This window comes from Mustela putorius, unplaced genomic scaffold (assembly GCF_011764305.1).
Source record: "Mustela putorius furo isolate JIRA1106 unplaced genomic scaffold, ASM1176430v1.1 tig00000580_pilon_pilon_pilon, whole genome shotgun sequence".
Lineage (NCBI taxonomy): Eukaryota > Metazoa > Chordata > Mammalia > Carnivora > Mustelidae > Mustela > Mustela putorius.
This window is the reverse complement of record NW_025421423.1, coordinates 557,816-572,523: the sequence shown is the minus strand read 5'-3', so window position 1 is coordinate 572,523 and position 14,708 is coordinate 557,816. Positions and strand designations below refer to the sequence as shown.

Below are 14,708 nucleotides of genomic sequence, written 5' to 3'. Positions count from 1 at the left end.
GAAGAGAGGCTTGTAATAAATCCTTCAATTTCAAATAAGAGAAGATATATATCAGAGAAAAGCAAAGTTAAATCACCTAATATTGAAGACACATATAAGGGAATAATTAACTGAAGGCTGATTGTCCTCCTAAGAAATTTCTGTGCAATGAAAAAAAGAGTAGGGGATAATGGAGAGATTGCCTCTGGAGTAGAGAGGTTTGGGGAGAAATCATTGCACTAGTACTGACTGATTATTCTCCAAGCATTCTAAAAGGTCAGAGAGATTTTTAAGGTCATAGAAAACCTACAGGAATAGAGTAAGTTAAAATTGCTATGTGAGGTGAACAAGATGATATACCCTTCACCAATCCTGATCTGCCTATGGTCACCGCTCAGTGTCTAAAAACACCATTACTGACTCCTTCGTGGTGCTTAATTCACTAGGGAAACCTACCAACAACCTGTGTCAGCTTACTTCACTGAAACTTCTCAACCTGGAGAAGACAGCATCTTGATATCATATATTCTGGGTATCTATCTGTCCCTTCTACCTGCACTGCTTCCACTTGTTTTTTTTTTTTTTTCATGGAGCAGAATCCGCCATCCACTGCCATGGCATCCCACTCATTACCATCCTTAACCAGGAGATACAACTTAGAGTAAACAAAGCAAAGCAAATCACTCACCACCACAGAGTTCACTGGTATAAACCTACTGCCCATCACCTAGGAGCAACCAGCTGAACAAAACACTGGAATGGCCTACTGAAGGCTTAGTTACAGTGTCACCCAGGAGACTTTACTCTGTAAGTCTGGAATAGTCTCCTATGTTTGGCACACAGTGGGTCCTCAGTAAGCTCTCATCATCTTATACTTTATGCCATGTATGTTCATGAGAGAATATCCCTACACTAATAAACTTTCCTCCATGCAGAAACAAAGAAAGAAACTTGCAATATTGTTGATCCACTGAAAACTGTGGGCTAATTTTTACACTGGTATTTCTTCTGTCAACAGAAATAAAAAGAAATGACAGAAATAACATAGAAAGATTGGGAAGTTTAAAATAAGAAATTTAGATTACAAACTGGCTTCTGTTAATATAATTCTAATCTAATTTGACACCTTCCTCAGCTTTGGACTGTTTATGAGGTAAATTTTTTTTTAAATTAACCTAAATTGTTTTCTGTGAGATTTCATATTTTTATAACATAACTATATAGTTCATCTGGTGCTTCAAAATGGAGTATTCAGGCACTACAGAGTGTAAAACTGGAGATGCAAATACACTCAATCCATGCAGGGACTGGAGTATCTGCACTCAGGATATAATGGAATTTATGGCTATTCCCTTATTATCTGCCTCCATTTCCTCTTGGAAACAGTCGTGGGATTTTGCCAAGGGCCACTAGTAATTACTTATGAGGTGTGAGGAACAGAAGAGATAAGCAGAAGGCAGGATATCAACAATCAGCAAGAAAGTCCCCAGGGGCCCCAGGGACTTTCGAACATCAGCTTGTGGGAACGGATTGTGAGGCTCCAACTGGCACTGGGAAGAATCCACGGCGTGAACTGTATGGGCTAGAGCCATACAACTGCAGTGTTTGCTGTATTCCCCTTGATGACTTCTTGCATTTGGTTATATTTTTTGGGCTTTTGATCAGTTCTTCTTATCTTTTAAGAATTTGAGAACTATTTTTAAAGAAGAATGTGAGAACTACTAAATGAGGTCGTAAGTTACTCTACATATTCCAGGACTTCTGAGAAACTGACATCAGTTTAGAAATTTACCAATGCATCCTCTCTGCCTTGGTGCCAGGAGACAATACAGCTCAGTGATTACATATAAGGCATCTAGAGAATTCTGGTTCTACCACTCATGTTACACCTCAGACAAAGTACTTAAACTGCCCTCACCTGCAAAAAGGGATGATGATGATGATAATATAAGTGCCTATCTATTACTCTAATGGGATTGTGAGGACTCAGTTTGCAGTGTCTGACACACTAGATGTTATTTTGCTGTTTCCATTATCTGAACTGGTCTGGCTATACACAAAACAAAGTGCTGGATTTGTGACCTATTTTTAACATATTTTACATGTTATGTAATATATTTTGCATTTTCAATTTACAATCTAAACTCTTGAACAAACCTACTGTGTGCTCCCATGCCCTTGATAGGAATCAATGCACTACTCCCACGTATAGACTGTACTGGCTTTGAAGACAGGGGAAAAAACAGTTATCCACGCCCTGGTAGTTTTACCTGCAGTTTGACCACTGGGTCCTTAAATGGAGACTACTGGGGAATGACGTAAGTCCAAACTAAAGAATGAGAAGGAAGAACAATGGGGACCCTGCCCAGGAAACCTGGATGACCAGCATCACGTTTGGCCCATGTGGAAAAAGAAGAGGAGTTAGAGCAAGACTACAGGCAACACCACAGAGCCGGCATCATCTCCTTGATTTTTCACCCTATTATTTTTTTCTTTTTTAAGCAAGCTCCACACATAACATGGGGCTTGACTTCATAAGCCTGAAATCAAGAGTCACATGCTCTACTGACTGAGCCAGCCGGGCACTCTGCTTATTATCCTAGTTAAATGGAAGTTCTGCATATGATGTCAGCCAGTGTAGGCTCCCCTGGTGTTCCAAATGGGGAAAAGGCCTTTTCTTTCAAGGATGACTTGCCATTGTATCCAGAATATAAGGAGTCATCTGGTACTAAACACTCTAGAGTCAACACCCAGGATGCTTGTGCAAAGTGCAGGAGAATGAACCCACTCTCCCCACATGTTCCAGGCTCCTGATACACTTAGGTACTGTTACTGATTGTGAGTCCTATTAGAGCCTCATGCAGCCTAGAGTGGGCTGGTGGAACAGCTGATGCTAGAGGATTTGGTGAGCAACAGTATAAAGGGCATCTGGCAGTTAAAAAAAGAGAGAGAGAGAGAGAAACAGTGTCTACTGTAAAAATAGAATGAGGCACTATCAGAGCAGGTCTAAAAAGGGGGACAGCCAATCAAAATTAGAGTGTGCTCTTCTCACCCAGCTTAAGAGGGGAAGGTCTCTCTACCCAGCATGGTTCTAGCCTCCTCTTCTTCATCTGTGCATGTACATCCCAGAGGACCCTACAACATGCCCCTCAGTTTCAGAACATTCACCTCCCCCTCCACTTTCTGCTAAATGATAAGTAGGATTTTTGTAATTTGGACATATGTCTGATCTATTAATGCCAAACAAAAGGGAAGCACATATTGGTTTTTGTGATATTCTTGTTGCCAAGACATGAGGAAAGTCTGAATCCATCTAAGATTTTTGCAGAGCTCAGAGGCAGGCACTGTATGTCACAAGATGCCAAGAGCCCAGAGAGGAGCTGAAAAGATCCCTAAATGCAGCATCTCAGGGGGAGAATCTACATGAGGGCTGTCACGTTAGCAGACTCACTCCTCTATCCTTTCCTTATTTATGGATTTATTTACTATTTATGAAGCTTGCTAGTAATATGAACTTTTCTGATTATGGGAAAACACAGAGGGGGCTGTGAACATTCTGTAATGAGAGGCAAAGGATTTAAAACTATATTAAACTTCATCAAAATATGTTTCTTTGCACTGGAATTTGGTATCAAGCTGCCCTTTCCCATGCCGTCTCAGGATATAGTTGAGTCCACAAAATTTTTTAGGATCCCAAGAGCCAGAATGTTGTATAAATTACCCAGTTATAGAGATCCTCCCTGACTTCCAAAAGTTCCCATGAGAAATCAAGAGGGCCATGGTGACTGAATAGGGAGATACCTTTTCATACCATAAGAAAGAACAAGCCAAAGATATAGAAATGCCCAGTATAACGAAGAACATGAGCACAGTACAGCCAGCCCTCACATCACCGGAGATGAAAGTGGAGACTCTGTAGAGACTCGGGAGAAAGTGCAGATCTCCTGTCACCATACCAAAGAGAAAGGGGAAGCTGCAGACACCATTCCATACTGTAGGACAGCCAGTATATTGCAGAAAAGCTCCCCCTGGCCCTCAGTGTATGAGACAGCTGGAGACCACACACTCTTTCTAGCAGCTGTTGGTTATCTTAAGTTACAAACAGCCCTGTTCATTTATGCTGATGTGCCTTACAAAAATTACCATATTCTACCCATGCCGTGAAGAGGGAGACATCCTCATATAATGAAGGTGTAGACATGCCCAAACCCGTGGAAAACACGGTGGAAATGCAGACCCCCACCCATCACCATGAATAAGGACTCAGTGAAGACACAGATGCACCGCATACCGTGGAGAAGAACATGGTGAAGGTGTAGACAGCAGCTTCCAGCACATATCGACTCCGAATGGCCAGGACCACAGGTGGCAAAAACATGAGGTTGCTCAGGCAGAGTAGTAGCGTGGACAGCAGCTGGAATCCATAGGTGAGCGCATCCGCGCTGTCGGTGCAGCCCCAGCCCCTCCAGCCTAAGAGTGGGGAGGGCACAAGGTAGAAGGTGGAAGAGGGCCCAAGGCACCCACAGGTTCGGCACTCCTGCTGGAGGCCTCTCGCCAACCCTACGACACTGCCAGGGAAGGTAGTCTCCGGCCTCCCATTCTCTCCAAACCCATCCTCAATTTAAGGTGCCGCCGCCCGTCCAGCCCCAACTCCCAACCCAGGAAGCCGGCGCCCAGGCTCCCTCGCCAGCCCAGCCCGCTCACCGGCCTTGCACTCGCAGGCCGCGTACAGGTAATTATGTGTGCGCAACAGCTTGCACTGGCCGTAGGGCCCGCAGTCGTCCACGCAGGGGGAGAGGAAAGTGCGCAGCCGCACCTCCGCCGTCGCGTTCCGGCACCGCACGTACCTGCGCACACCCGGCTATCAGCAGGGTCCAAAGCCGCTCCTTTCCCGCCCGGTCCCGCCCGGCCCCACCCAGCTCACCGAGGCCCCACCCCGCACAGGGAGCGCAGGGTCAGGAACCAGGTTCCAGTCTGTGGGAAGGGGATTCGCAGCCTGGCCACTCTGGAAGTGGCACTGACGGAGAGGAGGAAGCCAGCCAGGGACTCTTAGGGGAGAAGGTAGAAGAGAGGGTATCAGCAAGAGGGAAGAGGAGTCTGTATGGGGTCAAGACCTAAAGAACCTTCACCCACCTGACCCCTTCCCTGGCCCATCCTTCCTCCATACCATTCCCCACTGTCGCCAGCTCCAGAGTTATAGACTCTTCTGCTTTCCCCATTCCTCACCCCCACCTTTAGAACAAGTCACCGCTGCATCCCCTAGGCTCAAGGGCACCTCGTGAGTCAGGCATCCAAACACCGTCACGTTTTCCTGGCGCAGGGAGCTCTGGGGAGGACAGGTATGAAGACAAGGCGGTCACACCCTCTAGACCCTACCATCACCCCACCACCCCCAGACTCCTACACCTGTTAACCCCTCTCCAGAAACCCTTCCAGGAGCTCACTGGACATCCCATCCCTGCAGATGCTCTCCACCGCAAAAGCCCGCCTGCCCGCCTTTCTTTCTTCCTTTCTTTCTCTGTCCTTCTCTCTCTTTTCTCCCTCTCTCCCTCTCTTATCCCCATTCTTAGAAAAATTGGAGAACACCAGATTCTCCACAGCAGAGATCTTTCAAAGACATGCAAATGCAAGGCCCAGTTGTCTTTGAGCAGAATTGTTTAAACTCTATTCAAACAAGAAAGAACACCCTGTTTCAGTCCCATCTAGCTTATAAGAAGGAGTATGAGGAGGGCTGTTGCTAGATGTAGAAACTAGTTGTGAACAAAGGAAACTGTAAGGTTTTCAATCATCTTCACTTGGGTCTGAAGGCAGGAGGAGTGTAAAGAAATGTACTCTTCCCTGGGTGAAATGATCCTAGGTACTGAACAGAGGTAACAAAATGTGGTGGGGGGGTGGGGGAGGGAGGATGAAGCAACCTGTCTGGGATTTAAAGAAACCAGATATCCATAGGAATAAATGTAAGGAGTGTCTATAAGAATAAAAGTAACAGAATGCCATAAGCTCACCTCATTCAGGAAGGATTCGAGGTAGCTTATTAAATGCATATAATAAGATTAAAAATGCATGAAGGAAATTTAAAAATCAAGATAAAAAAAATAAAGTCTGTCCCTAGATGTAAGCCGTATATTTGATGCTGACTTCCAAGCAACCAAAGCAAAAAAGGAAACATAATGAGTTACCAGATTTTATCTTACAAGTCCATAAGATAAAATTTAATTAGAGTCTCAAAAGAAGCATAGCATCCAAATGGGTGGTTCTCAGGAAAATTCTCATCAAAGAAGCACCGTGTTCTGTGATGCATCCTATCTTCAACCACAAGTGTGAATTTCATACAACTTGCTTTTACTTCCCTCAGTGCAAGCCAGGGTAATATATCAAAGTATTATTCCATAAAAGTCATACTAGTGGGAAGCCAAGGCCGGGGGTGGGGGGTGGGGAGGTGTCCTCTAGGTATGTAGTTCTCCAATCCAAATGTTCAGTTCTTGATTCCAAGGGAAAAAATAAAAATACTCAGAGGGAAAAATCAGAGTAGATGAGCCAATATATCTTTCAGAATAAATATAATGGGTTGTTTGAGGTGTGCAGCAAGTGTCATGGCAGATGGGTATATTATAAGCAGATGAATATAGAGAAGCACAGGGTGAGGGGCTGCAGGGGTTTGGGGCCTCTACTCTCAAGATAACTGAGGAAGAACAAGTATGGGTTGTACTGCTCTCTGAAACAGGCTATACAGTTTCAAGGTCAAATCAAGACCTCACTGTCATGGCCCAAAGGCAGTAAGAGTAACAGAGATTTTAAGTATGAAAATAAGGAATATCTTTGGGTTTAAGAATCTGATCTGTCCTTACCAGCAGGAGGACTAAAAAGTTCTGAGCCATGTTCTACAAAAGGCCACATCTAGCCATAGACCAGGTCTCAGGTTGGCTGAAAGGGAAATGGTTCCCCTCCCCGCAGAGCTGGAGCCTAGTACATAAATTACTGGATCGATGCCAATCTAAGACAGTCACTAATGGCCTGACACAGGGCTCTTCCCTAAGCTTGGTCTTATTTAATGCTGAAAATAATAACTAAGAGGTACAGAATGCTGGCTTTTCAAGCATGTGAATTACACAAAGCAGGTAAGACCCAAAACCCAAGCTAGTATTAGGCAGTGGCTCAAAGATGGACATAAATTCTTACACTCAAGTTAAAAGTTTCACTGCAAAAATATGAGGTGGAAATTGGCAGCAGTTCACATGAACCAGCTCAGGGCACAAAATTGTGTTCCTTAGTGACAAGTAGACAAACACAGAACTTAATGTGAAAAAGGACTGAAGAGATAAACAGTTTTAGGTCTTCTTCAACTTTCCAAAGCTTTGACTTGTGATCCTATTACTTTTATAATAAAAAAGTAAATGTATACAGCTGGTTTGAGAAAATAAAAAGAAAAAAGGAAAAGACTCTGAGATCTTAATTCACCACAACCCCAGGTAATCCCCCAGTGTGATGTGGTAGCTCAAAAAGGAAACTTGACCTCAGGCTGCACAAAACCGCATGCCACCCCGGTCAAAGCCCCTTGGATCACTTATCTCAGAGGCACTAGGACTAGAGGAGACAGAAGAGGAGGAGGAGACGTCTAAGATGCTGAGGTTGTTCGGCTTTCAGGAGATGAGGGGCATCTGAAGGATTGCTAAACAGGATAGGAATGTAACAACTGTACCACAATGAAGATGTAAAATAATAGGGGAAACTATGCAGGGAAAGAGGGGGCATATGGCGACTCCCCATACTTTGTGCCCAATTTTTCTGTAAGCTTAAAACCGCTCTGAAAAAATTAAGTCTATTAATTAAAACAAAAAAAGGACAAGAATAGATTTACTGGATATAGCTTCTGGGGCAAAACAAAGATTGGTGGGTAGAAATCCATGGAGGCAGATTTTCATGGAATGTCAAGACAGTCTTTAGCAATGAGAGCTGTCTAAATATGGACTGCATGGCCTCAAGTGGTGGGGAACTCCCCATCACAGAAGATGCAAGAAAAGTGAACACCTGCCAAAAACTGCGATAACAGTTTTTGTTAGCCTATAAAACTGCGATAACAGCCCACTCTGAGTTGCCCTGGCTCACCTAGCCTATCTGTAGTAGAATCAACACTCAGGAATGTTTGTATGTTTGTTGATCAGTCTTGGACAGAGACATTGTCCCTAATTGTAAAGTGGGCCCAGAGCAACCCAGATATGCTTTGAGAAGGTAGTAAGAACCCCTACATCCCTGACATGTTCTCCTTCAAGTTCCCCTCCAAGGCAAACCCCCCAACCCCACTTTCCACCAAGAGTACCACATTGAGCTGGAGCTCTAGGCTGAGGACACCTCCACTGTCCAACACTGGCAGCAGCCTCAGGGCAAACACTGCAGGGCGCTCAGGGGGCAGGGCCACACTGGGGCCGAAGAAGATGTAGAAGTGGACGGAGAAGGTGTCCAGCTCATTGCGCAGTGTCGGGCGCACCGGCCAGCAGTGCTCTGGTGGGGATGTGGCCCCAGGCCCCTCCGCAGAGGCCCCCAGAGAAGGCGGCTCTGGGGGCAGTGGCTGGTTGCCCAGTGACTGGGGCATGTTCATGGCAGCTCCAGGGACGAGGACACGGGACAGGCTGGGCTGTGGGCACTCTGTGGGCAAAGGAAATCAGTGCTGGGGACTGCTGCCCTCACAAGACCTACAGCCCCACAAACCAGATCTGAATCAGATAGGAATTAGCAAAGGGTAGGGAGGGATGAGAATTAGAATCAAATGTCCCTTGGAAGTATGGGGCATCCAGGGTCACAAGATAGGGCCCCGGGGGGTTCCTAGTGGTCACTGCCAATGGAATGTCATGTGGAGGGAGTCAAGGTCATCTCTCCCTCCCCAAGGGCAGTGAAGACACTGTAGAAACAGATGATGGACTCTCTCATGGATTTGCATGGGCTTTGGCAAGGACAGTATCCCAGAGGTTTTAGATGCTCCCACCTACCCCCAGGAAACTGAACAAGATTAAATCAAGGGGAGTAATGAGGTCCCTTACTTAGCCCCAGACAAATGCAAAAAAATATTCAAAGGCCTTCCAATGAATCAAAGCTCCAAGTGGAAGGGCTTTAGGGAGTGTGAAGGAGCCTGGGGAGTTGGGGAGATTACAGGGACATCACAGAGGGTCAATGAACACTACCACCATGGCTGCCTCTTCCCAGCCACCAATGTTGCCACAGGCTGAGTGGCCAAGGCAGATGTGGGGCTTCTGACCTTGCAACCGCACGCACAGCTGGAACCGGACAGTCCTGCCAGGACCCCGGGATGGGATCTCCACACGCACGTAGACCCAGTGCCCCCAGGGGGGCAGTGCCAGCTCCAGCTGGCACACCGAAGTACTGCCACAGGACAAAGAGCTTGAGTTGTGCAGGGGTGGGGCCTTAGGACGTAGGCGCAACGTCAGGGGGCAGGCCAATGCCCCGCGGCTCCCCACACATACCAGGTGTGCTGAAACCCTGTAAGTAAAGCTGGGCACAAAGACCCTGGGCAAAGGGGAGGTTGGGGTAAGAAAGGACAGGTGAGAAAGTGAGAGGGACACCAGAATGAGGAAAATGCTTAGGAAGAAGGTAGCACGGAGGGATGGGGAAACAGGAGAACAGGAAACTTTTTTTGCTTCCTCCCATCTTGCTGGGAGGGAAGCAGGGGTCCAACCCACCCTGGGGGCTCTGGGTGACCCCGCAGCCCAGGTTGTCCAGTGGAACAGTAGGAACAGGTAGAGAGGCTGAGTAGCCAAGAGAACACTGTTCCCTCTTTGAGGCCAGGGAAAGAAGAGGGAAGGGGTCAGGTTCAGGGGAGTATTCGACTTACTTGTACAGTGCTGAGCGATTGTGGGCCGAGAGGGTTTGCTCTGAGGGACGGCCAGGCACCAGCACAGCAACGTCCAGCAAACGCCGGATAATCAGCTGTGGCTGAAGAAGGTACTGACACTCGTCCTGGAGACCCTGAGACAAAAGCAGGAGTGGTGGGAGGAGAGACCGCGAGGGTGCCACTAAAGCGAGGCAAACAGAATCTGCTGAAGGGTGGGGAACAAAGCTCCCAGGACTAGGACTGAGGTCCCTCTAATCTCTGAGTCCCTCCTGCCTGGTCTCCACCTGTCTTTCCTAGGTGCGTAGGATCTGCTATGATCCTCAGCATTGGCTGAGGCTTGGGGGCTCAAAGCACCACCATCCTGATAATCAGGCCTGCACCTCCTCCACCCTAATCCCTCCTCCTGGGCATTCCTAGACAGCCCCTTGGGGTAATTTCAAAACACTCCATTTCCCCTCTAAGCCCTCAAGAACTCAGAACACTGGCTCTCTTCTGGGGTTAGAAGCTCCCTGAGGCCTCTAGTCCAAACCCATCCAGTCTTCCTAATCTGAATCTTCATTTCCTTTATTCCCTACTCAGCCCTCCCAAGTGCTGGTCCAGCCTCTGCTTTAACACCGCTAGGGAAGGACCACCCTACCTCCTAGGCATCTCCAGAGTGTAAGCAATTTGCAAACAGGAACCTTGTCTTATTTTACTTTTGCTCCTCCAAACATGAAGCCTAATGTAAAATGTATGCTTCACAGATGAATGTCTGCTGAATAAATGAATGAACAAATGAATCAACACAGCTGTGGGCAGCTCTGATGTTTATGAAGCCAGAGTGTGTTTTCTGTCTCCCCTCCCACAGCTCTGCCTCAGGGGACCCACAGGTACCACTGCTCCTTCTGAATCAGGATGGGTTTCTTCCATTACTGGACACGACAGCCACATCTAAGTGGCTCTTCTGGGTCAGATCCCTGACCCTTGTAGACTCAGTTCACACCACCCCAGCACGTAGAGCTTCCTCACTCCTCCAAGGGCACAGTCCCTTATGGCCCATCCTCTGCGGCATGTGCAGCTACCTAAGCCCCTTTGGCCCCAGCAGGTCAGAGGAGGACAGGGCTCCTGGTGAGGCTTTGCTATTCTTCTGGACAAATGGCCCAATGCTGGCCCAATGGAGGCCACTGTTCACTTATGTGGTTATTTTGACCAAGACAAATGTCTAAACCTCATTCTGACAAAAGCTCCAGGCTCTGACATCATACTCGGTTCCATTCTGTGGAACAGCCAGCCAAGGTACTGATTTCTAGCAAAGCTCCCCAAGGCTGGAAGGAGGCCTTGATGATACCAGGCCAGAAGACCTCACTACCCTCTGACTGGGATTCTTCTGTGCCTTTTGCATCACTGCATTCCCAATGCCTAGCACACTACCTGGCAAATACTAGGTGCTAAAAAAAAATCTGCTGAGGGGCGCCTGGGTGGCTCAGTGGGTTAAGCAACTGCCTTCGGCTCAGGTCATGATCCCAGGGTCCTGGGATAGAGCCCCGCATCTGGCTCTCTGCTCAGCAGGGAGCCTGCTTCCTCCTCTCTCTCTGCCTGCCTCTCTGACTACTTGTGATCTCTGTCTGTCAAATAAATAAATAAAATATTTTTTAAAAAATCTGTTGAGTTAAAGAATGGGTGACAAAAAGAGGGTCCTTTCAGGGCACCTGGGTGGGCTCAGTGGGTTAAGCCTCTGCCTTCGGCTCAGGTCATGATCTCAGGGTCCTGGGATCGAGTCCCGCATTGGGCTCTCTGCTCAGCGAGGAGCCTGCTTCCTCCCCTCTCTCTGCCTGCTTCTCTGCCTACTTGTGATCTCTGTCAAATATGTAAATAAAATCTTTAAAATTTATGTATATATATTATATATATATAAAAGAAGGTCCTTTCAGAGAGCTCCTCAACCTACCTAAGTTGCTCAAAGACCTCCATCTCTGGGTGCCTGGGTGGTTCAGTCATTAAGTGTCTGCCTTCAGTTCAGGTCATGATCCCAGAGTCCTGAAATCAAGTCCAACCTTGGACTCCCTGCTTGGCGGGAAGCCTGACTCTCTCTCTCTCTCTCTCCCACTCCCCCTGCTTATGTTCCCTCTCTCGCTGTCAAATACATAAATAAAATCTTTAAAAAAAAAAAAAAAGACCTCCATCTCTGATACCCACAGCAGATGTCCTTCATCTTTGATGTCAAACCCTAAGGATCAGAAATACTACCACACATCATCTCATCAACCCCACTTCCTATGGGAGCAGTCACTGCCACAATAACCTTGCAGTGAGCAAGCTCAAGGGTGAGGGGTAACCCCTTTCCTTGCTAGATGGACAATCCAGGGGGGAAGAAACACTTTGTTCCACATCTTTCTTGCTGTTGGCTTAACTGAAGGATTAGTGGACATGATCTTAATGGTTAAAATGTGCTCCTTCCTTAAACTATATAATGTGCACATCAAAGCTCCTCCCTTATTGCAGAGGGAAGCATCCAATCAGTGGAGAGCAGGGAAGGTGCAGAGATGCGGCAGCCTTCACCCTGTGATAGGGTGAGAGGAAGGGCACCAGAAGCCAAGTCTTCAGGAGCTGCCAAGGCATAAGCCAAGTAAGAGTGCCCAAACTGAGCCAACATCAGCAGTCATGTAAGGAACGGGACCAAAGCAAGGACACTTGAGAAACCAGGAGGACCAAAGTGAGAAGCAGGGTGGGAACAAGTCTGAAAGAAGTTGGAGAGGAAGGCCTTTGACTGAACCCCAGCATGGCTGGGCTGAGTTAGGGCTTACAGACTAAGATGCCCAAAGACACTTGCCCTTCCCTATAGGAATATCCCAGGACCCAGAACAGCCTCTGGCCCTGAGTCAGTCAGCACTGATCAACACACAAGAGTGCTGGTCAGACTGCAGGGGGCAAGAGTGCAAGCAGGGAGATGACTGCGAGGCTACCGCGGTAGCCCAGGAGAAAGCTCAGGAAAGGTACGCTCAGGATGAAAAGAGAGAAGCAGATGCATCAGAGCATACTTTAGAAGTAGAATCAACAAGACTTTTTCTTTACAGACTAGCTATAAAGAAAGAAAGGGAAAAGAAGAATCAAGTATGCCACCTAAATTTGGGGCTTAAGCAAATGGTGAATGGCAGTGCCATTGACTGAGAAGACTAGAGAAAAAAGGTTTGGGCTGGGAGAAGAATGGGAGTCAAAGATATTTTCTGTTTGGGTTCTGCTTTGATTTGTATATGCCAAGTCTGAGACATTTCTTGGACATCCAATCAGAGATACCAAGTAAGCAGTTAAATATAAAGTCTGAGATGCAAAGAAATTAGGACTCATGGAATACACTTCAAAGATAAAACTTACAGGTGGTATTTAAAACTGGAGACATCTAGCAAGAGAATGGAGAAATAAAGAAGGAACTGCCTCAGGACCAGGCACTGGGGCCCCACAAAATGCACCAAGCAGAGGAGACACCAAGAAAGGAGACAGAAGAAGTGGTGGGCAGGAGAAAATCAGAGCAGTTCTATAACGTCATAAAGGCCACAAGGAGAAAGTACTTCAAGAAGGAAAGAGTAATAAAAGGAACTAGTCAACAGCTAGTACTACTTAACTCTGGAGAGAGGAAGTGGGGACTGGAAGGAGTGAAGGAAGAGGAAGACTTACTTTTCACTGTATGCCTTTTGTACCTTTCGAATGTTGTACCAGGTGCATATATTACCTATTCGAGACACAAATATAATAATTTAGAAGGAGGAGGAAGAGCAGAATGAGCACTCTTAGCAGATTTTAATCTCTTCAAGTTGAGATACAGAGTTACACTTGGTCTGGTTGATGGATTCAGGCAAATCCTTTCTTCTCTACTATCTGCTTCTTTGCCTTCCTTATCCTTGTTTTCATTATTTTACCTGCTTTCACTTACTTTCAAATCTTGGAGCTGGAAAAAGGTGGAGGAGAACACTGTTCCAGACATTAGGAAAACTTTTCCCTAAGGAGCCATGTGGTGCCAGATGTTACCTATAGTCCAAAGACCAGTCCGTCAGTGCAGACTGGGCTCCACAGAGTGAACATGTGCTCCAAAACAGGGAAGGGAAGGCAATGGAAGGCATGGGTCAAGACAGAAGAGGTGGACAGGAAAAGGGGGAAAAGGAAAGAAGTGAGATCAGTTTTGAACACTATGAATTTGAGAAGATAGCAAAAGAACAGTAAAAATTGGCCATACCCCCACTGTACGCCAGGCTCTGTGCCAGGTGCTAGGAATACGGTAGTGAGTGGCACAGACACAGGCGCTCACAGAAGTGTAAGACCAGAGCTCAGGAGAATGGCCTGGACCAGAAAAGTTACTTCCCTTTAACAACCTCTTACAAGTCCTGATCACTCTCAGGATAAAGTTCAAATTTCTAGGTCCTTCACGATCTGGCCTCTGCTCATTCCTCCAGCTCCCTTACCCAGTCCAACAATCAGTCCACACTGAACCACTTCAGTTCTCCCTTCTGCACATTAGCCCATGCTAACTCCCACCACCTGGAATGCCCTCTCTTGCTTTTTCAACATCAAGCCTCACTTCCTGTTTCTTAAAACCACCTCTACCATACTACCAAACTGAGTTAGCCTTTTCTCCTTTGTCCTCTTAAAACATCTCCTGTATCTCATTAATACACATCTTATTTATCTGTGTCCCTTGCATGCAATCCATGGTCTGGGACAAAGCAGGTGTCCAAGGACTAATGTCTAAAGAGAGGTCTGAGCTCATCCCCAAACCTGGGGAGGGCCCTAGAAACAGTGCTGCCTTCTTATGGTCAGGACTCTTCAGTCCCCACACGAGGCCAAGACTCACAGTAAGTCAGGACAACAATATAAGGAAAAAGCAAATCAAGAAGATGGAGCCCTGGTGGAATGC

At 46.8% G+C, this 14,708-nt stretch overlaps 1 protein-coding gene across 7 annotated transcripts in view; it reads right to left on the bottom strand.

The window, feature by feature from the left end:
• TMEM8B (transmembrane protein 8B) overlaps positions 1 to 14,708 on the bottom strand; it is a 42,377-nt gene that overhangs the window by 4,436 nt on the left and 23,233 nt on the right. For 4 of the 7 annotated variants that reach the window (XM_013053755.2, XM_013053753.2, XM_004747555.2 and 1 more), the window contains 7 exons: positions 9,824 to 9,957; positions 9,230 to 9,570; positions 8,297 to 8,622; positions 5,212 to 5,305; positions 4,904 to 5,027; positions 4,684 to 4,826; positions 4,271 to 4,449 (listed from right to left, as the gene is read on the bottom strand). In XM_013053755.2, the coding sequence (XP_012909209.1) occupies positions 4,271 to 4,449; positions 4,684 to 4,826; positions 4,904 to 5,027; positions 5,212 to 5,305; positions 8,297 to 8,575 (819 nt within the window). In that variant the 5' untranslated portion in view covers positions 8,576 to 8,622; positions 9,230 to 9,570; positions 9,824 to 9,957. Of the gene's footprint in view, positions 1 to 4,270; positions 4,450 to 4,683; positions 4,827 to 4,903; positions 5,028 to 5,211; positions 5,306 to 8,296; positions 8,623 to 9,229; positions 9,571 to 9,823; positions 9,958 to 14,708 lie in introns of those variants that run through there. The other 3 variants (XM_013053752.2, XM_013053756.2, XM_013053757.2) reach the window with 3 other exon arrangements.